Below are 18,862 nucleotides of genomic sequence, written 5' to 3'. Positions count from 1 at the left end.
ATTTTATCGATAACTTATCGATACTTAACGATATATCAGTACTAACGTTAAGATATCGTTAAGTGGCGGAAGAACGAAGGTGGTAGGTACAAGGTTTCTATTTCTTCAGTCTTTGGCAGTAAAATATTTAGGCACTCCAGCAACCTCTGTTGCAAGTGATTACAATCAACGTGAAGACACTATGCTATACTAAACAATAACCTAACAGAAACAAAAATTAGATTATTACTATCAATTACCCTGGGAGTGTACTTCACTGTACTACAAATTTACGAATATTTAGAGGCACCATTTTGCTTCAACGATAGAATCTATGGCTCAATTTTTTTTATAACCACAGGGTTCCACGGTTCGCACGTAAATATCGGATTAATCTTTTTATCAACTTGTTTTATCCGACTAACAAGGGAAGATCCCGAACCCGAAAATTCAAGGAATTCTGAAACTTTGTGAATATATAGGGGATTTGTTGGATTACTATAATTATTGATTTCTCAAAAATACATCACTTAAACTTTGAAACTGCATCATGATATTGACATTTCGTTGACATCATTTGATTATTCTTAAATATTACAATCTACTGATGAAACTATTAACATGTGAATATATATAGTATAAATAAATTACATTTGACTTCCAATAAATTTTTTTTAATAAAATACATATAATCATCACTATATTCATTATAAACCTTATATTTACTATAATTCCAACAGTAATTATTTCATTAAATATCATTCTAACAAAATTAATCAATAAAAACAGGGAAAAAATAACTCCATTTGAATGTGGATTTAATCCAATAACAAGACCCCGCCTACCATTTTCAATTCAATTCTTTTTAATCGCATTAATATTTCTAATCTTTGATATCGAAACCATCCTAACTATTTCAATTCTACCTTTAATTAAATATAAAACTATAGTGTATTCTAAAGATGGACAAAAATAAATAAAAATAAATAAAAAGTTTACAGTATATCGTAATTTTAAGCTTCTTGAGGCAGAGTACAGAATAATCCGCTTGTGCCGAAATTTTGCATACTTACTTAGCACGCCAAAAGGTATAAAATCAGCGGGCATCCCAACATTTTATCGCACCTTCAATTCTAAGGGACACCCCAACCTACGGTAATTTTTATTTTCACACTTTCTTTGTCAAATTCTCCCTAAATCCTAAATATCTTCCAACGCGTAGAAAAAAAATTGTGACCACCATCCTCAGCAGAATGCCCGCGCACACACTGCATACCTCGAATCACTCGAATCACTGTTTCCAAGCATACACTTCCTCCACCCCCCCATTCACGGTAACGCTACCAGAAGCCGTTCCGCTATAATTCCCAAGATTCCACCGAATAACCGAGCCCCTCGAGCGCCCTCGGTGGGCGCGCTGGCCCAGACATATTCATACGGAGCCACAAATCACCGCGGCGGCCGCGGAGGACGCGCTGGCGCGGGCGGGAATAGAAAACAAATCGGTTTCCTACAGGCCCTCGGCGTACGGATTTTCGGAGGGCTTATTTCCGAGAGGCAGTCCTTTAAAATTACGAGGCATCGCGGGACGCGCGTGACGCGGCCCGACGCAACACCTAAATGCCCCCAGCGCGAGGGGGTGGCGAACGGAGGAAGAGGACGCTGGACAGAGGAGCGACGAAGACCACCGATATTGGCCAATGTGCGGTGGGGTAATGGTGGCCATAGGAGGGTCCGTACCATTCGTCTCGCCGCGGGCGCCGATACATCACCGTGCCTCGAACCACCGGCTCTCTCGTGCATCTATATACATCCACCGTGTACAGCGTATATAGATGGAGCCCGTGGAGTGTATATGGTCCTACGGATGGCTACTCAGCCCGGGCGCACCCTCTGCCTCTCGTCCACACAGGGACGCGCTCAGGGAGAGGAGTGCTCGCGCGCCTGCACACGTGCATACCGACCACCCCGCCGCACACGGTGGGTAGCTTCGACGGTGTGCGCCAATGTGCAAGATAGCCAGCATACACGCTGGCGCGGGCGCTGCTACAGTATATACCAACACCGACTAACCGGCCCCGGTCCACCGGGAGACCAGACCGAAGGCCATTAATCTCTTCGCGCGGCAACCCGCAACCCGTCACTGTGTTTACCCACATGTGAACCATTATGTCCGCCTCCGCGATATAGACCCCGACACACGCAGTCTCACAGCGAATTCCTGACTCGCCGTTTCCGGCCGTTGGGCAAAATGCCTGAATAAGTAGCCCTATCGAGCGGCCGCGATGCCAGTCCTGCGATCGGGGGAACGGAGGGGTTGGGGGTAGGTGTGCGCGACGAGAAATCGCTACCTCGTAATCGAATTTACTGGCTGACGCCGGGATAAACGCGTTGTCAGACGCGCTCTCGAAAGTGGCGAGACGACGAGTACGATGGATACTGATTGGGATGATCTTGGGAGGGCCGGGAGGGGATGCCGGATTCACGAGCGTGATGACGCGATGATGTGGAATCTCGGGAAGGAGGAAATCGAAGCTCTTTGGGCATGTTTTGCTTCGCTATCAACGAGCTGTTTGCGAACGTTTTGGGACGAAGAGGAATTTCACATGTTTTCCTCCTCGCGGTGTGGAATTCTTTGAGGAGGCTTTTGCGAAATCGACTGCGAATCTGGAAATCTGTGGGCGTCTTTAAATTCCAGCGGAAAAGCTGTATAATGTCGAACCTCTATGGCCATAATAACTGCTTCAATCGTATGTGTCTAATCGCTAACCGTTTCTGCGACTCGCTCGACTTTATTAATAATTCTTTATATTCATTTAAACGTACGGTTCACCTAGCGATACGCAGAATATAATAATATGCTTTCTCATCACTCCGCTTAACTTTGTTTATTTTACTTTCTGTTTATTGTTTTTTTTTTGTGTTTCTAATCTACCCTCTGTCATAGCTATGTAACAAAGGGTTTTGACCCGTTGATATCAAATAAAATAAAAATAGTAATAATAATAACCTCCTATTACGTACCATCAATACAAGACACTACATAAACTGAGAGTGTCCACAGAAGCTTCCCTTATACATCGCCCTGCTTTACGGGGTTGTACCTAGTCAGGCGGCCGAAAAGAGGAGAATATTTGTGATTTTTTTTTGAAGAATCGGAAGCGTATATTTTTACAAAACTTTTTGCGCTTAAAAGAGCAACATTTAAAGAACATTTGGTATTTTTTTCGTAGAAAAATATTTACGTTCATAATAAAGTAACAACTGACATCGATGAAGCATTTTTAAAAATCTGCTTATGCGGTGAGCACTGCCGTTCGGAGCCAGATTATCTAAAATCAAAAAACAAAAAGGATTTCGTTAGTATATTAATGTATCCTCGGGTTGACAGAGAAAATTTTCCGAAATATTAATTTAAAACAAAATGACGGCTATTTAATGTTGAAATCCTGATTTTTTTCGCGTGATTTTTGCACGAAAAAATCGGGATTTGAACTTTAAATAGCCCCCATTTTGTTTTAAATTAATATTTCGCAAAATTTTCTCCGTCAACCTGAGAATATGTTAATATACTAACGAAATCTTTTTTATTTTTTGATTCTAGATAATCTGATTCCGAGTGGCAGTGCTCAGCGCAAAACCAAATTTTTAAAAATGCGTCTTGGATGTCGGTTGTTACATTATTATAATCTTAAATATTTTTCCACGAAAAAATTATCAAATGTTCTTTAAACGTAGCTCTTTCAAGCGCAAAAAGTTTTATAAAAATATACGCTTCTTCAAACAAAAATTCACAAATATTCGCCTCTTTTACCGCCTAGGTACAACCCCTTAAATCGAAAACCACAAACCCCGAAAGAAAATCAGTCTGCATCCCTTCTCGGGCTACCCATTAACCGCCTCAAATATTAATCTTCCCGCGCGTGGTCGTCAGGAAGAACCGCCGAGGACTTCTCGAAGGAGCATCTACCTCTGCCACAACTAAAAGTGGTGTAACGGGACTCGGGGGGCAATCGTCAAGCTATACGCGGCTAGGTGGAAGCGCTTATGGTTCGCGAGAATCTCGTGGCCGATCTACTTGAGCGGCGCGCGATCCATGTAGGGTGAGGTCGTACGGTTCGGCTTTATTGTGAGCGGAATGGATGCTTGCGCAATATCAGAAACGCCGTCCGATGGGTAGTCGATATCGGGGAAACTAGTCACGCGAGGTGTACACGCTACCGGCATTCCGAGCCGAGGAGATCGGTATGTTTCCGCGGGCGAGCTCACCCTCGACGACTCCGGCGATTCGATGGCAGTGCAGGCCGCGCTAACAACTTCCATCGAAACATTGATAATTGCCCGCTAACGGCGACGCGTTCCTCAAAGATTCGAAAACGTTATTCCAAGTATTCCTGCCGCGGGAGACGCGCATTGGACGACACGTGGAACGTGCATAGGTATAACTGCATTTCCCATCGCATGCTGCTACACGCGTGTCCACTTATCAGCTAAACTTTAGGGAGGGTGGATGGAAGTCGGACATAGTTCTGCTTGCTCGCGTTCTCCACGTGAACCACGCGGAGCTTTTTAAGTAACGAAGGGATGTGGAGTGCGTGGTATATACATTAATCTGTGGCTCGTGGAGGAGCACAGGTATGTAGGTCGGTGCAAGAGTTCGTTCGTTTTAAATAAGTGTTTTTAAGGGGAGGTTGGACGCCACCTTGGACGCAAAGAAATCATAGGTTTGCATTTAGGAATTTTTTACTTTTAAATAATCAACTCAATATGAAATCTGATTAGTGGCAATTGTTATACATGTATTGAAGTATTAAAACATATTTTTGTTAATTTTTTCCCCAACAAAATGGCGATGCTACCACCCCTTAATGAAAATAGTTTTTCTTTGACATCTATCAAGTTTTGCGCCACTTTTCTGGTATAAGTACAGGTGGGTGTAATAAAGACAGACAATTCCGAACGCCTAACATCCCTTATTAAATTTTGCACCGACCTAAGTAATATTCACGTGTGCGGGGGTGTCTCATGAATTATGATATGGAAAAAGTTACTTACCATTTTCCTCGAGGCCTCTTCTCGCCTCCTCTCCAACCCTGTCCCCTTGATTGTCCCCCGTGATATCATCCTTCTCCTTATTGTCTTCCGAGTCCGTGAGGACCGCGTCGTCGTCGTCGTCGGTCTTGTTTTTCGGCTCCCAGGTCATCTTGTTCTCCTTCTTGAGGCGTCGCCGCGCGTTGGCGAACCATGTGGAGACCTGCGTCAGCGTCATCTTCGTGATGATCGCCAGCATGATCTTCTCGCCCTTGGTGGGGTAGGGGTTCTTCTTGTGCTCGTTCAGCCAGGCCTTCAAGGTCGCCGTCGACTCCCTCGTCGCGTTTTTCCGCCGCGCGGCCAGGTCGTATCCGGCTCCGTAACTGAAAACATTACAACGTACCCCGTTGAACGCTCATTCCACCATAAACACAATTACAACGCATTCAAACAGTCTCTCAACAGGATGAAATTCATCTTCCCCCTTAAAAATAATGTCTCGAAGAAAACCAACAAGATCCATCAAATTCCAATCGTCCTGTAATGAAAGACACTCGACGGGTCGCAACATAAAACTGGCAACATCCGTCTGGAAAAGCGTAATCATTGTTCAGCATTTGTCCAGTCGAGCCACTCCACTCGAAAAGTGGTATCCTGTCGAGGGTGCGAATTCCCCGCAGATTTTGGGCGAGTCTCGAAGTGCTCCACGCGAGACCCACTGCTTCCTAGATTCGCCCCTCCCCCCGACTCTCTCCCTGTCTCCTGTCCCAGCACTCTCCTTGCCGGAGCATCGAACCCTCCGGGATAGGGGGGCGACATCCTACTGGGTCGAGGGTGATACTCCGGCAAATATATACGGAGAATAAACCCCCAGCGGCGGCGTGATTCCATCGAGCAACCCCGGTACTCGCTCGCCGTAATGGCGATTCGATCGATCCCCTCACCCTTCCTCCAACCACTCGCTCTCTACCTCTCACGCTCGCTCCCTATCCTTCGTCGTGCGTCTCGCTCGGTCCGTGCCCTCCCCATCGGGGAGAACCCCACGCGAGGGTGTTATAGGTATGTACTATTATATACTGGAGCCTAAAATACCTATCAACGATCCATCGGCCGTGGAAGGGTGGCGAGCGTGCGACGGTGGTGGTACCACTGTTCGAGGCGGTGGTTACCAACGACGACATTGTACCCGAAGCGTCACGCAGCCTGACGGGATCCTCGAATCGCTGGATGGTTACGCGAGAACGTTACGAATGCCTGACGAAAACGGTGTATCGATTCGGGTCGACTGATGGATGGCCATTGTCGCGGGACATCTTCGTAATAGTGCATGCATTCGGAGCAGGTGCGCAATGTAAATGTAAGATTGCGCTGTGGGATTTTATAGGGAGCGATAAACGGTACTAGAAGAGTGTTGATGACGCGGTGTACCTGTTAGAGGTTTAGGGGCCGTGGTTAAATCATGTACGGTAACTCGGGGTAGTATGCCACAGTTAAGGTTGAATCGCGATATCTCACAATTATAAGTAGACACAGGGAAATAGTTAAAACCATATGAAAGCGTAACTAATTCTGTATATTGACTAATAAGTAAAGATATGTAACTTTTATAGTTCAATGAGAAACGTACAAATATAAAAGTCCTGGAAAGTGGTACATTACCGAAGTGGTAGGAAAATGTGTCACAAGGTCTGAGGTAATATGCAACAAGGTATGAAGTGCGAACTAATCGCTCAAATTTTTTAGAATCAACAATATTTTAAACTACTCAAGCTATTAGTAACTAATAAGAAATATTTGAACTCAATGAAACGTAAAATATATTTGAAAAAAGCTATTACTAACAAACTAAACAGCCCCAATCTCTACGCAGTCTTCATGAACCTATTTTTTGCAACAAGTAGTTTTTACCTAGTCACATTTAGGTAGGTCCTTTTTTACCGTAATAATATAGTTCACATATTGCACGGTAGTTATCATTTTCTGCATCAGTCCAATTGTCATAAAAAAATATCGACATTCTCAAAATTTGTTCTATATTATAGTTAGCGTTCCTTCTCGCGAATGCTTTCTCGAGAATTTCGCAAGATATTTTATAATTGCTTAGTTCTTATTTCTCGAGAAATACTATATTTTCTCGAGAAACTTAAGTCTAGGAAAAATATTATAAATCTCATTTATTTTCGTAAATGAATGTATTACTAGTTAATCGCGAACGTATAAGCACATCTACAATTTATAATGCATCTTATTAATAACATTGAAACCTATATGAATTCCAATAGAAAATCACAGTACAGAAGATTTGATATTATTAACTGCTGAAGGTGCTCTTAAATTCTTATTTAAAAATTTAGAAAAATTGTATACTGAATTAAGTACCTAACGAGTTTTTTGTGGCTATTAAAGAAGAAATATAGAAAAGAGGAGATAAGACTATTGTATCCCGTATAAAATTTTTGCATGATCCAGAATTTCTTCCAAAAGGGTCAAAATACGCAATTTTTTTCATTTAACAGCCAAGCTAGATATATATAAAACGTGGAAATATAACATTAACAGATTTTGCCATAAAAAGAAATAGATTCGCTGACGCTACATTAGACGAATTGTGCTATTTAAAAATAAATTTTAAAAAAAATTACCAATTATATTTAATATCTATTTTTTCATTTACACAAGTTTTGTATAAATTAGACAGGAATAATCATTTAGTTAAAGTTTTCTTGTGTTTTTGATAAATATTATCAACATTATTCAAAAAATATAATTTTTCCAATATTTTTTTCAATTTCTCGAGAATTCTCGAGAATTCTCAAGAAATATGATCTCACTTCCGATTTCTCGAGAAACAAAAAATATAGAGAAATCAGGAACACTAATTGTAGTACGAGCCTACTTCACCATTCAAATGGCTTCGTTTAAACTTTCGCCTGACCAAACAGCACGGTTTGAAGTTCGTACATACTTCTTAGGCATGGTTCTAACACGAAATACATAGTGTTAATGTAAAATGCGAGAGGTTGTAAAATTCGCTTGTTAGTCTACTTTGTCATAATCTATTGATCTTTTTCATAACTGTTCGCACAAATGTATAATCAGCATTCTAGTTACAGTGTGAAATTAGCTCAAGACGGCACTTTTATAACTTACCAGAATTTAATGAAAATAAAAGAAGGTAAAAGCCAAAATCTATTAACGTCTTATTAGCAGTTACACTAAATTGAACGAAATTATTGCAAATGGTAACGGTATCTGTGCGTTATTTAAAAAAATTATAGAGAAGTGGCATGTTACCTGCGGTGGCATATTACCCCGAGTTACCCCAAGGGTAATTTTAGCGATGTCTTACCCCCTCGGTCTCAGGAAATTTAAACTAAAATTACTTTTCTGGAACATGAATGATAGAATTTGTATTTATTGAAAATCAGGTTGAAAAATATTCCGCGAGACGCTACCTGACTCCACCCTATGTGAGAAAACGTAAGAAATTCGCTACCTCCTTCCCCCCAAAGGCTCGACGTAATTTAAGAACGACCCCTTACGATGCTCGCGTCGAAATAGTTAATTTCACTTTTCAGTAAACGTTCCTTGCAACTTGGTGATAAACTTACGATCACACTTTGTTGAAACGGAAAGTTCCGTAAGTAGTAGTCTTGCCAGATTAATCCTACCGTTCCTCCGTAACTGAAGCCATTTCCATCGAGATTAGGGCACAGTGGTCAGCGATCGTAGCGACACGTTGGAATCGCTTTCCAAAAAGAATACGACCCTCAACATATGACTGCCCGTTAAATTTTATGGAACTGGGGGGTTACAGTTACAGTTTGCATAAAGAGGCGGTCACTAAACAACATCGGATTCGCTAAAGCGGGATAGCGGGGATAACTTGACTGCTCGAAGATTATTAAAAGAACACGGGCCGAACAAAGCGAAGGCTGGCCACGGCTATTTTATCGCGACCCGTAAATCGATGAAGAGCGAATCGTAATGGGACGGCCGCAACGGCCGGGATAAATAAGCGTATCGTCCGAAAACGTGACTCGCAATGCCGTGGAAAAATTTTACGGCGCCACTCGCCTTTTGAAGGGGAATCTATCCTGTTTTACGTCCCGGCCGGGCGAGACCATCAACGGGGTCCTCTTTATACGGGCGCGAGTTTATTCGAATGGAGACGTTTCCCGATTCTAAATCGCGTTTTACGATCGCGCCTATCGCGGGCCGATTCTGTTCGCCGAGCGCAACAAATGGCCCCGATGAAATCTTCCGTCCCGGGGCTATAAGTTTAGACGTGATCTAATCTCGGGCTTTCGCCGCAGAAACGGCCGACGTATACCCGAAAATATTGCCCGCGTTATGTCGACAATGCCGCTCAATCTCGACCTGGAAACTCGCCGGGCCCCGCAACACTGTCGCCGCGAGGACGATCGTAACTCGCCGGCTGAACGTTTCCCCCGATCGTTCGAGAGCTTCTCTTAAAAATATACAGGGTGGTATATGCCGCCGGTAACGGTGGTAAACCCCGAACGAGGCGATTTCTCGCGGAAAAATAAATCGGAATCGCGGAGTAACTTTTCCGCGAACGAGACGTCGTTTCCGAGAAAATCGCTTCGGTAAGGCCGCTGAGTGAACGCGCGCTTGATTAATGGGGAGGGATCGATCCTGTATCTGTCTGTATCCAAGCCGGTGCTCGTAGCTGAGCATTTCGGCGTGCGTAACCGAATTACGGTTGGAAGGAACTGATTGGCGGCAAATTGATGAAAAAGAGTGGCGGTTAGGCTGCCGCGCTCGCTGGAGGAACAGAAGATTGTGTAATTCCACATTTCGAGATCCACCCTTTCTTCCCTCCCCGTCGCCGATGCAATCCGCATCGAAGATCGCTGATGACCGCGTCGATGGGGATGAAGAAGCCAGCAATCCGGGCGAAAGGTAGACTCGTGGAAGTTGGAGGACGTTTCACCCTCTATTAAACTCCCTCGGACAAGGGAAAGGCGGCCGCCGCCGAGGCTCTCGTACCTCGCCAATAAAATCAGCCTCTTTTTTGCTTGTACCTTTTCTGTGTCCCTTCTTCGACCACCCTCCTCTTCTTTTTTCTTCTACGCTTTTACTCGAAAAACGTCCAATCGATCGAGATTGTTCGAATCCAACGAGGGATTGGTTTACTGAGGCTCAGTGCGGAGGAGATGGGCCACGAGATAAATCAATCTTCCTCGAAGGGATGCGGTAAAAACCGATGTCACGGCGAAGACTGATCCGGGATACAAAGGGACAAAAGTGTCTCCGAACACAAAGTGGAATATCATGGCGATCAAAGCAGTATTGCTCGGCTCCTGTTCGCGAATCGTTTAATCCGCATACAGATTGCAGGACACTGAAAATTTAGAAAGAAAACTCCGTCGGTACAGCGGCCATCGATTAAATCAAAGATCCTCGAACTAACCCCCGGTCCAACGATCCCCCGTCCACTCTGAAACTGTCCACCGGAGTTGGACGGGGCTCGGAACGATATGCCGAATCGTGGACGCGGTACCGGCGAGCTTCGCCTGAAAATGGCGGCGCGGACGGTCAATATAAAGTTGTAAGCGTGGCTGGAAACGAAACGCGCCGTTCCGCGAATGGCTCGGAAGTTAGAAATTGACAGCGGGCTGGTGCTCCTAGATTTAATCGACGCCCGAGCCCCCTTCATTGATATGCGCAATTTCGACTCTGCCTCCCACGCGCGGCCGTCGCGCGCAATTATCCACACATACGTGTACGCGCGCGCGCGCACACAGCGCGGCTCGCGATTTACATACTAAGTGTGGCGTTGCGTGTCAGGCGGAGAGAATCGCTCGGATGTATCGACGCGATCACGCCAAGCGTGCACAAACGTATATACGGCCGCTGGCTCGATGCAATGCAGATGCAACACAGAAGCTTAAACGCCCGAGCGATTGGTAACGACGAAAGCTCGCCCCCTGCCCCACAACCCTTCCCACACACACCCCACTTTGCACGTACGCGGAGCACACGGTTGGATCGTTGGATCTCGCCTCGGTTCATAAAACTCCGCGACACGGTCTTATCGTTGTTCCGTCGCGATGCCGCGCGCAGCAGCTCGATACATCGAGAAGGATCGCGTGGAATCCAGGCTGCGTGGGTTCGCCCTCTGCCGTCACTGCTCCCATCGATCGTCGAAATCGAGCGTACAGTGGCAACCGTGGGCCTGATGCGTCTCTAGGTATTTAATGCACAGTAGCGGGGGTTTAAAACTGTTGCGATGTCGGTTTCGGTTGTTGAAACAGTTACGAAGAACCGATATTCTGGATAACTGTTATAAGGAACCGAAATTTCGGACTACCGTAAACTGGGGCGACTTTGCCCGCGCCGGGGTGACATTGCCCACTTTTCGGAGAAACCTGTATTTTATTTTGTTGCGAAGTGATTAGAACGTACGGTGTTTTGGAATCGATAGCAATAATTTTTTTCAAGGTCAAACGAAAAAAACAATAGCGAGGTCAATCATATGGTAATTTTTCAGTCAGAGTAAAAAAAGTGGGCAAAGTCACCCCGGCGGGCAAAGTCATCCCAGTTTACGGTATATCGATGTCGGTTACGGTTCTAGAACCGATATTATTTCGGTTATAACGGTTCTAGAACCGATATTACATCGGTTATAACGGTTCTAAAACGGTTTTGAAGTCGGTTTATTTCGGTTTGTAAATTGATTCTTATATTGTTCCTACGAAATTGTTATATGTTGTAACTCTGTGCATGGATTTATTTCGTCAACGCAATTTGAACGCAGACGTCTATTCTTGCTTTAGCCATCATCTCAGTAGCGTATCTACGGCAGTGTTTCGATGCGTAGCTGTTTATTACTCCGTGGCGGAATTCGCTTGACTGTGAAAGTGTGAAAGCTTGCGTTTGTTTCACAGTAATCATTGCGGACGAATGCTCTTATACAATGTATAGGTAGTTTGCTCCGCATCCGTAGCGCGGACGCTTCGCTGAACTCTGAAACGTCCCTAACGTAAACAAATTTTAGCTTAAGCGCTTAAGTCAATCATCGCGAGTTGAGATACTTGGAGAAGCTCTTGGACAAAAGAAACCCATGCACGGCCATCCAATCAGGGCTTGAAACCGTTATTATAAAGATTTCGGTTCTTGAAATAGTTATGAAGAACCTTTATTCGGAATAACCGTTATAAAGAACCCAAATATCAGACTAAATAAGTATAAGTTACGGTTCCTATATAGCTCTATAACTTTTATTTTTTAGGTTCTATAACTTTTATTTTTTAGGTTCTATATAAGTTACAAAGCAGTTATAGAACCGATTCTTGTAACGACTGTACAGATTTTTACATGAAATTTGTAAATGAAATCACAACATATTACAACTATAGATTACTGTGTGTAACCAAATTGTTTAAAAATTATTATAAATAAGTAAGCAAATATATATTATGTACACATATGTATACACTCGGCGGTATGCAAGGATCACTTGTATACATATGTACAAATGTGTACATAATATATATTTGCTTACTTATTTCTAATAATTATTAAACAATTCGGTTACACACAGTAATCTATAGTTGTAATATGTTGTGATTTCATTTTATGTAAAATTCTGTAAATCGTTATAAGAATTCGTTTTATAACCGCTTTGTAACTTATATAGAACCTAAAAAATAAAAGTTATAGAACCTAAAAAATAAAAGTTACAGAGCTATATAGGAAGCGTAACTTATACTTATATAGTCTGATATTTAGGTTCCTTATAACGGTTATTCCGAATAAAGGTTCCGAATAACTCTTTCAGTCAGAACCTTTATATAACAGTTTGAAACAGTTATTTTCGAAACCTATTCAAGCCCTGCATCCAACAGTTGAAACAGTGCGATAAAATAGAACCATCATTTCTGATTAAATTGCAGATTATTGAGTTTCTTAGAAATATTTCTTCAAAACAAATTCTTAATATACAGTAATCTGTAAGCGTAATATCTACTTATTTCAATTCCTGTAAAATCGATGCGAGAATCAATTCCAGAACCGTTTTAGAACCAATATAGAACCCAAAGAATAACGGTTCTAGAACCATTATAACCGATATAATACCAGGTCTGTAGAACCGTAACCGAAATCGATATAGTCAGAAATTTCGATTCCTTATAACAGTTATTCAGAATATCGGTCCTTCATATCTGTTCCAGTCAGAGCCGATATATAACTGTTTGAAACAGTTATTTTCGGAATCGTTTCAATCCCTGCCCACTAAGGAAGCTCTTGTTGCTCCATTATCCGGGTGAGTCGCTGCTGTTTCCATGCCCGATTCATGTGGCAGATAGAGGATGTTTGTGATATTTAACAGGCGTTTGGTAAGAATAATGAACCCCAGTGGGGATGCAAATAATAAGTACTTTCAACCGAATTCCTTTTCATTGCGCTACCTATGCCATTTTCATTCTATTCATACGCAAGTAATTCTGAGAACCTAATAAATCAACCCCTGCATAAGAAACAGATCTACCGCAGCGAATTCAAATTAGAAAGCGTACAATCTCGCCAGGAAACGAAGCCCATCGCGTTCCACTTGTGGAACACTCACGATTTTTCCCGCTTTTCTTCTAATCCCCTCTCTTCGGCTACCGCGTCGCCTCGTTACCCTGCCGCTATTCTGGCACCGGGGGACGAAAACGTATGTGTAGTACGGAAATTTCGAAACGCGTAACACAGGCGCGCGACTAGGAATCGGGGAGAGCGCAGAGGGAGGGATATAAACGCGGGGTGTACGGGGCAGCGGCCGGGAGCGGAGGGTGGGAAATAGTGGAGAAAAGAGAGGATCGCGGAATACCTCCGGTAGTAGGTAATAACGAGGCAGATGGGGGGGGAGGGCAGAGACGAGCGGCGTAATACTAGACACCGGGGCCACTCGAGCGACTCATTAGGGGCTTTGCATATGGTGGCGTCAACCTCGAAAGGTTAACCAATATTGGCAGAACGCGCGTAATTACGTCCTCCGGCCTCGTACGGCCGTGTATATAGCTGCAATAGTTACGCCCGGTCCCGGATGTGCAAACGTTTCCTACCTACCTACCTACCTACCTACCTACCTACCTACCTACCAACCAACCAACCTACCAACCGAGCGACCAACCCAGCCAGCCAACCTACTACCTTGCTCGCGCCACGCAACCTACCGCCGCGTCTGCTCCGCGCTGCATCCAACTGACCCGCCCCCTCCGTGTAACTGCGACTGCAGCCTGCAGTCGACGACGACGATCCGCCACCACCTCTTATCTAATCGGAGCCGTCTCTTCCTTTCCCTCGTTGCAGCTAGCTGCCCCCTCGCGACAATACGCTGCCGCGACGTCCTTGGCGGACGGCCGACGATCATCCTCAGCGCTGAGCCACTACTAAAGGCTGATATAGGTACGGGAAGACTTGCGAGGGGGTGGAAGTCAGTCGTCAAGACGCGGAGTTACGTGTTCGAGCTGTTTCGAGGCAGAGGTAATTTCAGAAATTAAGTTTCGGTTGGATCGAAGCACTGTTGGAAGCGTAGGTACATAATCACTGCATTAGAGGAATAAAAGCGCGTTGTAGTGCTTCTCAGCTTATTGGGTAAAGCTTGAATGGAAGCGATACTGTTCTTGTTATAAGAGGACTCTGGGGAAGAGTATAGTACCTAGGGGAGGCCGGGGCTAAAAGTTCCGATTTCGATAAAATATAAAAAAATGACTGGAAAATAATGTAGTCATTCTTTTCATTATTGACTAATTTTTTGTTAAATTTATTATATTTTATGATTTTAAGCTTGTGCTTAATATATTGTAATAGGTTTTTCAGAAAAAGTAATTTATTTGTGGCTGGTCGAAGCGAAAGTCCTCACCCCTTTATGGGGCAAGTTGTTATCGTATTGGGGTAAGTTGTTCCTAAGATATAAGAGTTGCCTTTTAATGAAATATTTCATTTTCTAATGAAATAAAACAGAATTTTATTAATAATGTTTATTTATGGAGGATCGGATCAACAAAAATGTATTATCTTTAAAAGAAAACCAAAACGATATAATAACCATAAGCATTATGTTTGGTATAAAAACTAAGCTCTACAAATCAGTCTTATATTCAACTGTTTGTGGGTACCTACTTACAAGGGAAGATCCCGAACCGGAAAATTCGAAAAATTCTGAAACTTTGTGAATATGTAGGGGATTTCCACTTGATTACAACGAAATTTTGGTTTGCTGCCCGAATTCACTCGAAGGGGGTGAAATTAACCCCTGAAAATTCGGCTATTTTCCGATTTTTTATTATAACTCGCGAACTGTAATAAATAGAATAAAAGTTTCAAGTTAAAAGTTCCTTCTTTTAATTAGATCTATCATTTGGCGAAGAAATTATTTTACAGTTCACGAATTATAACTAAAAATCAGAAAACAACCGGATTTTCGGGGGTCAATTACACCCCCTTAGAGTGAATTTGGGCAGCGCACAAAAATTGCGTTACAATCAGGAGGAAATTCCCTACATATTCACAAAGTTTCAGAATTCTTTTGAATTTTCGGCTTTGGAATCTTCCCTTGTTAGTGACATTTGTACTTACTTGTAGCCTACAGTGGTTTCCTGACCAGATTGTAGTTTTTTAATAACTCTCTATAGAGTCAAGTGGCAGGTGCTGAATTCTCTAGCGACAGTTTTTATTTTTATGCATTTATTTCGATGGAAATCCTGCCCATTTCCACTTTTCATTCATATGTTCGCATCTTGAAGCACAGCAGGAGCAACTTATAAATTTGCGGTGGGGCAAGTTGTTACGGTAACAACGTGCCCCAAGTCACGGTAACAACTAGCCTCTATTAACACATTTTACAATTTGAGAGACTACTCTGTTATTTCATATATTGAAACGATAAACACCATTACACCCTGTTCTTAAATGTCATTTGATCCAAACGAACGAATCGATCAGTAATATCGACGTTAAATCCTCAAAATAGACCAAAAAGTAACGAAAGAAAAATATTTACTTATCTGGTGCGCGACTAATAGGTTCTTGCTTACAACCACACGAATCGCTGCAGCGGACGCTATTAACCCTTAACTGGTATACTGTTATTGGCAAACGTGACTGGTATACTGGGGTCGTGGCAGACCCCAAATAAAAAAAGACACAGAAATTTGTAAAGTCGACATTAGATCAACCTCTATATTTTGTTCTTAGGTAATGTATAAAATAATAGAAACGTAGAAAGATGAACAATTATTATAAAATCAATTTGAAATTCGATTGTCTAAGTTTACAAACTTAGACAACCGGACATTTTTTAGCGAACTTTGCTTGCTTGGGGTCATGAACGACCCCAGGATACCAGTTAAGGGTTAAAATAGGCGAGAGAGTGGCGTGATCAACTCACGCGGAAAAAAATAATTTAAAGTAAAACGCTCTTTTCATTTTGAGGATAGAACCGTCGGAACAACTTACCCCCGGAGCTTTTAGCCCCGGTCTCCGCTACTACTTGCTGCGCGGAAAGAAGGCTCCTGGCAGGCGGTGCAGTCCGCCGCTAGCTCTGCCTGAACCTCCGTCTGTGTACATTGCAGTAAGTAGATGTGGCCGATTCCGCCAATAAGAAAAATACGTGTGCGGTGTCTTTACGAGTGTGCACCAATCGGCGACAAAAACCAATCGTCATAGCAACGGTCTGCACCGACTGCCAGGAGCCTTCTTTCCACGCAGTAATAGTACTTACTCGCTGCACCGCCGCAGAGGTATCCAAACCCGGGTCGTGTTTTAAGTTTTGAACACCCAGGTTCTTATAAAGAACAGCCGCGAACCAAGTGTCATCATCGTTTGGAATTCCTGTCTTACTAAAGGTAAATCAATTCCAGCTGCTATTGCCGAGGATTCCAGGCGCTCTCGTTGCTCGTAGGTACGTTTGCACGTTTGCCTAAGAGATTGCCAATGAATCCACTGTATACATTGACTTTTAGCAGCCCGATCCTCCAAGTGTCAACACCTTATAAAGTAACAGTTTCAAGGCTGCCAGCGTATTCGAGCCCGACTTCGCGATCCACGGTTAAGATATTCCGCAACGAATTCTGCATCTACCAGACTTTCACTCGCCGCGCAGGATCGTTCACCTCGCGTCGATATTGCGAGCTTATCGAGCGTCTTAAAAAGAAACACACTAATTACCGGAATATCAGGATCGCTCCCCATTACGTCCATCGACAGGGAAAGTTCGACGATTTTAATCCCCCTGAAGCCGCTCGGCGCATCGTGTAATTTCCACGGGGACACGTGTTCCGCTCGTTAATCGACCGATAAAAATTTCGATCGCGAGCGAACCGTCCTTCTCCGAGCCTCCGTCGATCTCGGAGCTCGTAGACACGCGAGATTTTTCTTGCAGATCGATGGAGATTGATCCCGACAGCGGGCGGTGAAAAATTGAGGCGGCAACCGGTTGCAGCGCGGCGGATGGAAAAAGTTTCGCGTTTCTCGTACCCATAGCAGACGTCTGTATCAGAGCGTCGAGTGCGTAAAAAGCTGTATCTCCCAATTGGGCCGGAATTGAGTTAGCTCTCGATGGTATTGCGTTTCATCGTTTGACGAACGAAGGTGGAGCTGGGAATGTTCGATCGCGAGTCCATCATGGCCGACAGCCGAGCTGATTTTCTCCTCGGGTTCGCCCCAGTTCGGCGCGGTAAAAGCAGCGGTCGACTTTGAGGCAATTAACGCGTGCTGCTATGAATATTCAGCGGAGGAGAGTCGAGCGACCGGCGGGAGTCTTCGACTTTTTCCTTGGGATCTCTCGAGGTGGATGGACACTCTTCCGCGGTGATTTTTTATCTCAGCGTCCGGGGCACTTTAGAGGCAGCGAGCGAAAAAGTGATGGGGCGAGGACCGGAGGGGTAGAGCGGCGCGAGGGTGTCGCCGGATCTTCGTGAGAAATGGTGCTCGCGAGCGGGGAAGCTTCGTGGAAGGCTTTCGCGGTATCCGCATCCGCGCCGTTTCCCCTCAGTTTTCCTGAGAATTACACAGCGAAATACTTCGAGGGGTAAATGCACAGCGAGGAAGAAGAAATCTCTTCTTTTCCACTGAAACCGTGCTCCGTTAAATATAAATACAACCCTTGTACTTACGCGCGAACTGCTTGCAATAAAAGCAGAGCACAGAGTATTCCAATCTGGACTCCAATAACCAGTTAATACCTTACTCAGGGCGCCGAAACAAGCTGCGTTAACGGCGAAAGGACATCTAAATCCGATCGATCACGCCCCCCTGTCCGTCGTAATTCCGAAAATAAAGCTCGGACCTGCTAGCACTCGCGCGACACTTTCTCCCCTATTTCTGCGCCCCAGATCCACCCTCGGAGGTATCGACGAGCAATTAAGAGTCGTCGAAAGCCTTCAAAACGAAACAAACGCGGGGTTCGGGGGACCCAACGTCACGGAAGAAAGGGCACGGCGCTCCCCGCTTTGACTCTCAAAGGAGAATCCGCTCGCGCCCGCGGCCAACGACGTATTTCTCATTTCCCGTAATCAGAACGTCCTCGTGCCACGTCGTCCCAATCGAGCCCCGCTTCAGTCCATAACCGGCCGCCTACCCCCGACGCAACCCCCGCCGCTTCGAAACAATAGCGGCCCGTCGACGACGAAAGCGGCGACAGCCCGTGGAACGGCGCAGGAGAAGAGCAGCCACAGAGAGAGAGAGAGGGAGAGCGAGGAGCGAAGAGCAAAGAGAGGGCTGTCGTATTATTAAGCAAGTAAATTAATAGAGGCTTGGGCCGGAATGGAGAGGACTGGGAGAGCAACAGAGGGTGGATTCCACGATAAACAATGCCCACGGTCGGTAGTTTTGTACA

General features: G+C 44.3%; 1 protein-coding gene across 5 annotated transcripts in view; it reads right to left on the bottom strand.

Annotated features, from left to right (window-relative positions):
• The window catches only part of LOC143367303 (homeobox protein caupolican), a 121,567-nt gene that overhangs the window by 22,097 nt on the left and 80,608 nt on the right, over window positions 1-18,862 (bottom strand). For all 5 annotated transcript variants that reach the window (XR_013085013.1, XM_076808961.1, XM_076808974.1 and 2 more), the window contains exon 4: window positions 5,035-5,393. Coding sequence is in view for 4 of the 5 variants with exons in the window: in XM_076808961.1 (XP_076665076.1) it covers window positions 5,035-5,393 (359 nt within the window). In the remaining variant the exon portion in view is untranslated. The remainder of the gene's footprint in view (window positions 1-5,034; window positions 5,394-18,862) is intronic.

The sequence above is a fragment of the Andrena cerasifolii genome, chromosome 1 (assembly GCF_050908995.1).
Source record: "Andrena cerasifolii isolate SP2316 chromosome 1, iyAndCera1_principal, whole genome shotgun sequence".
NCBI lineage: Eukaryota > Metazoa > Arthropoda > Insecta > Hymenoptera > Andrenidae > Andrena > Andrena cerasifolii.
This window is presented reverse-complemented; position numbering and strand designations above follow the sequence as displayed.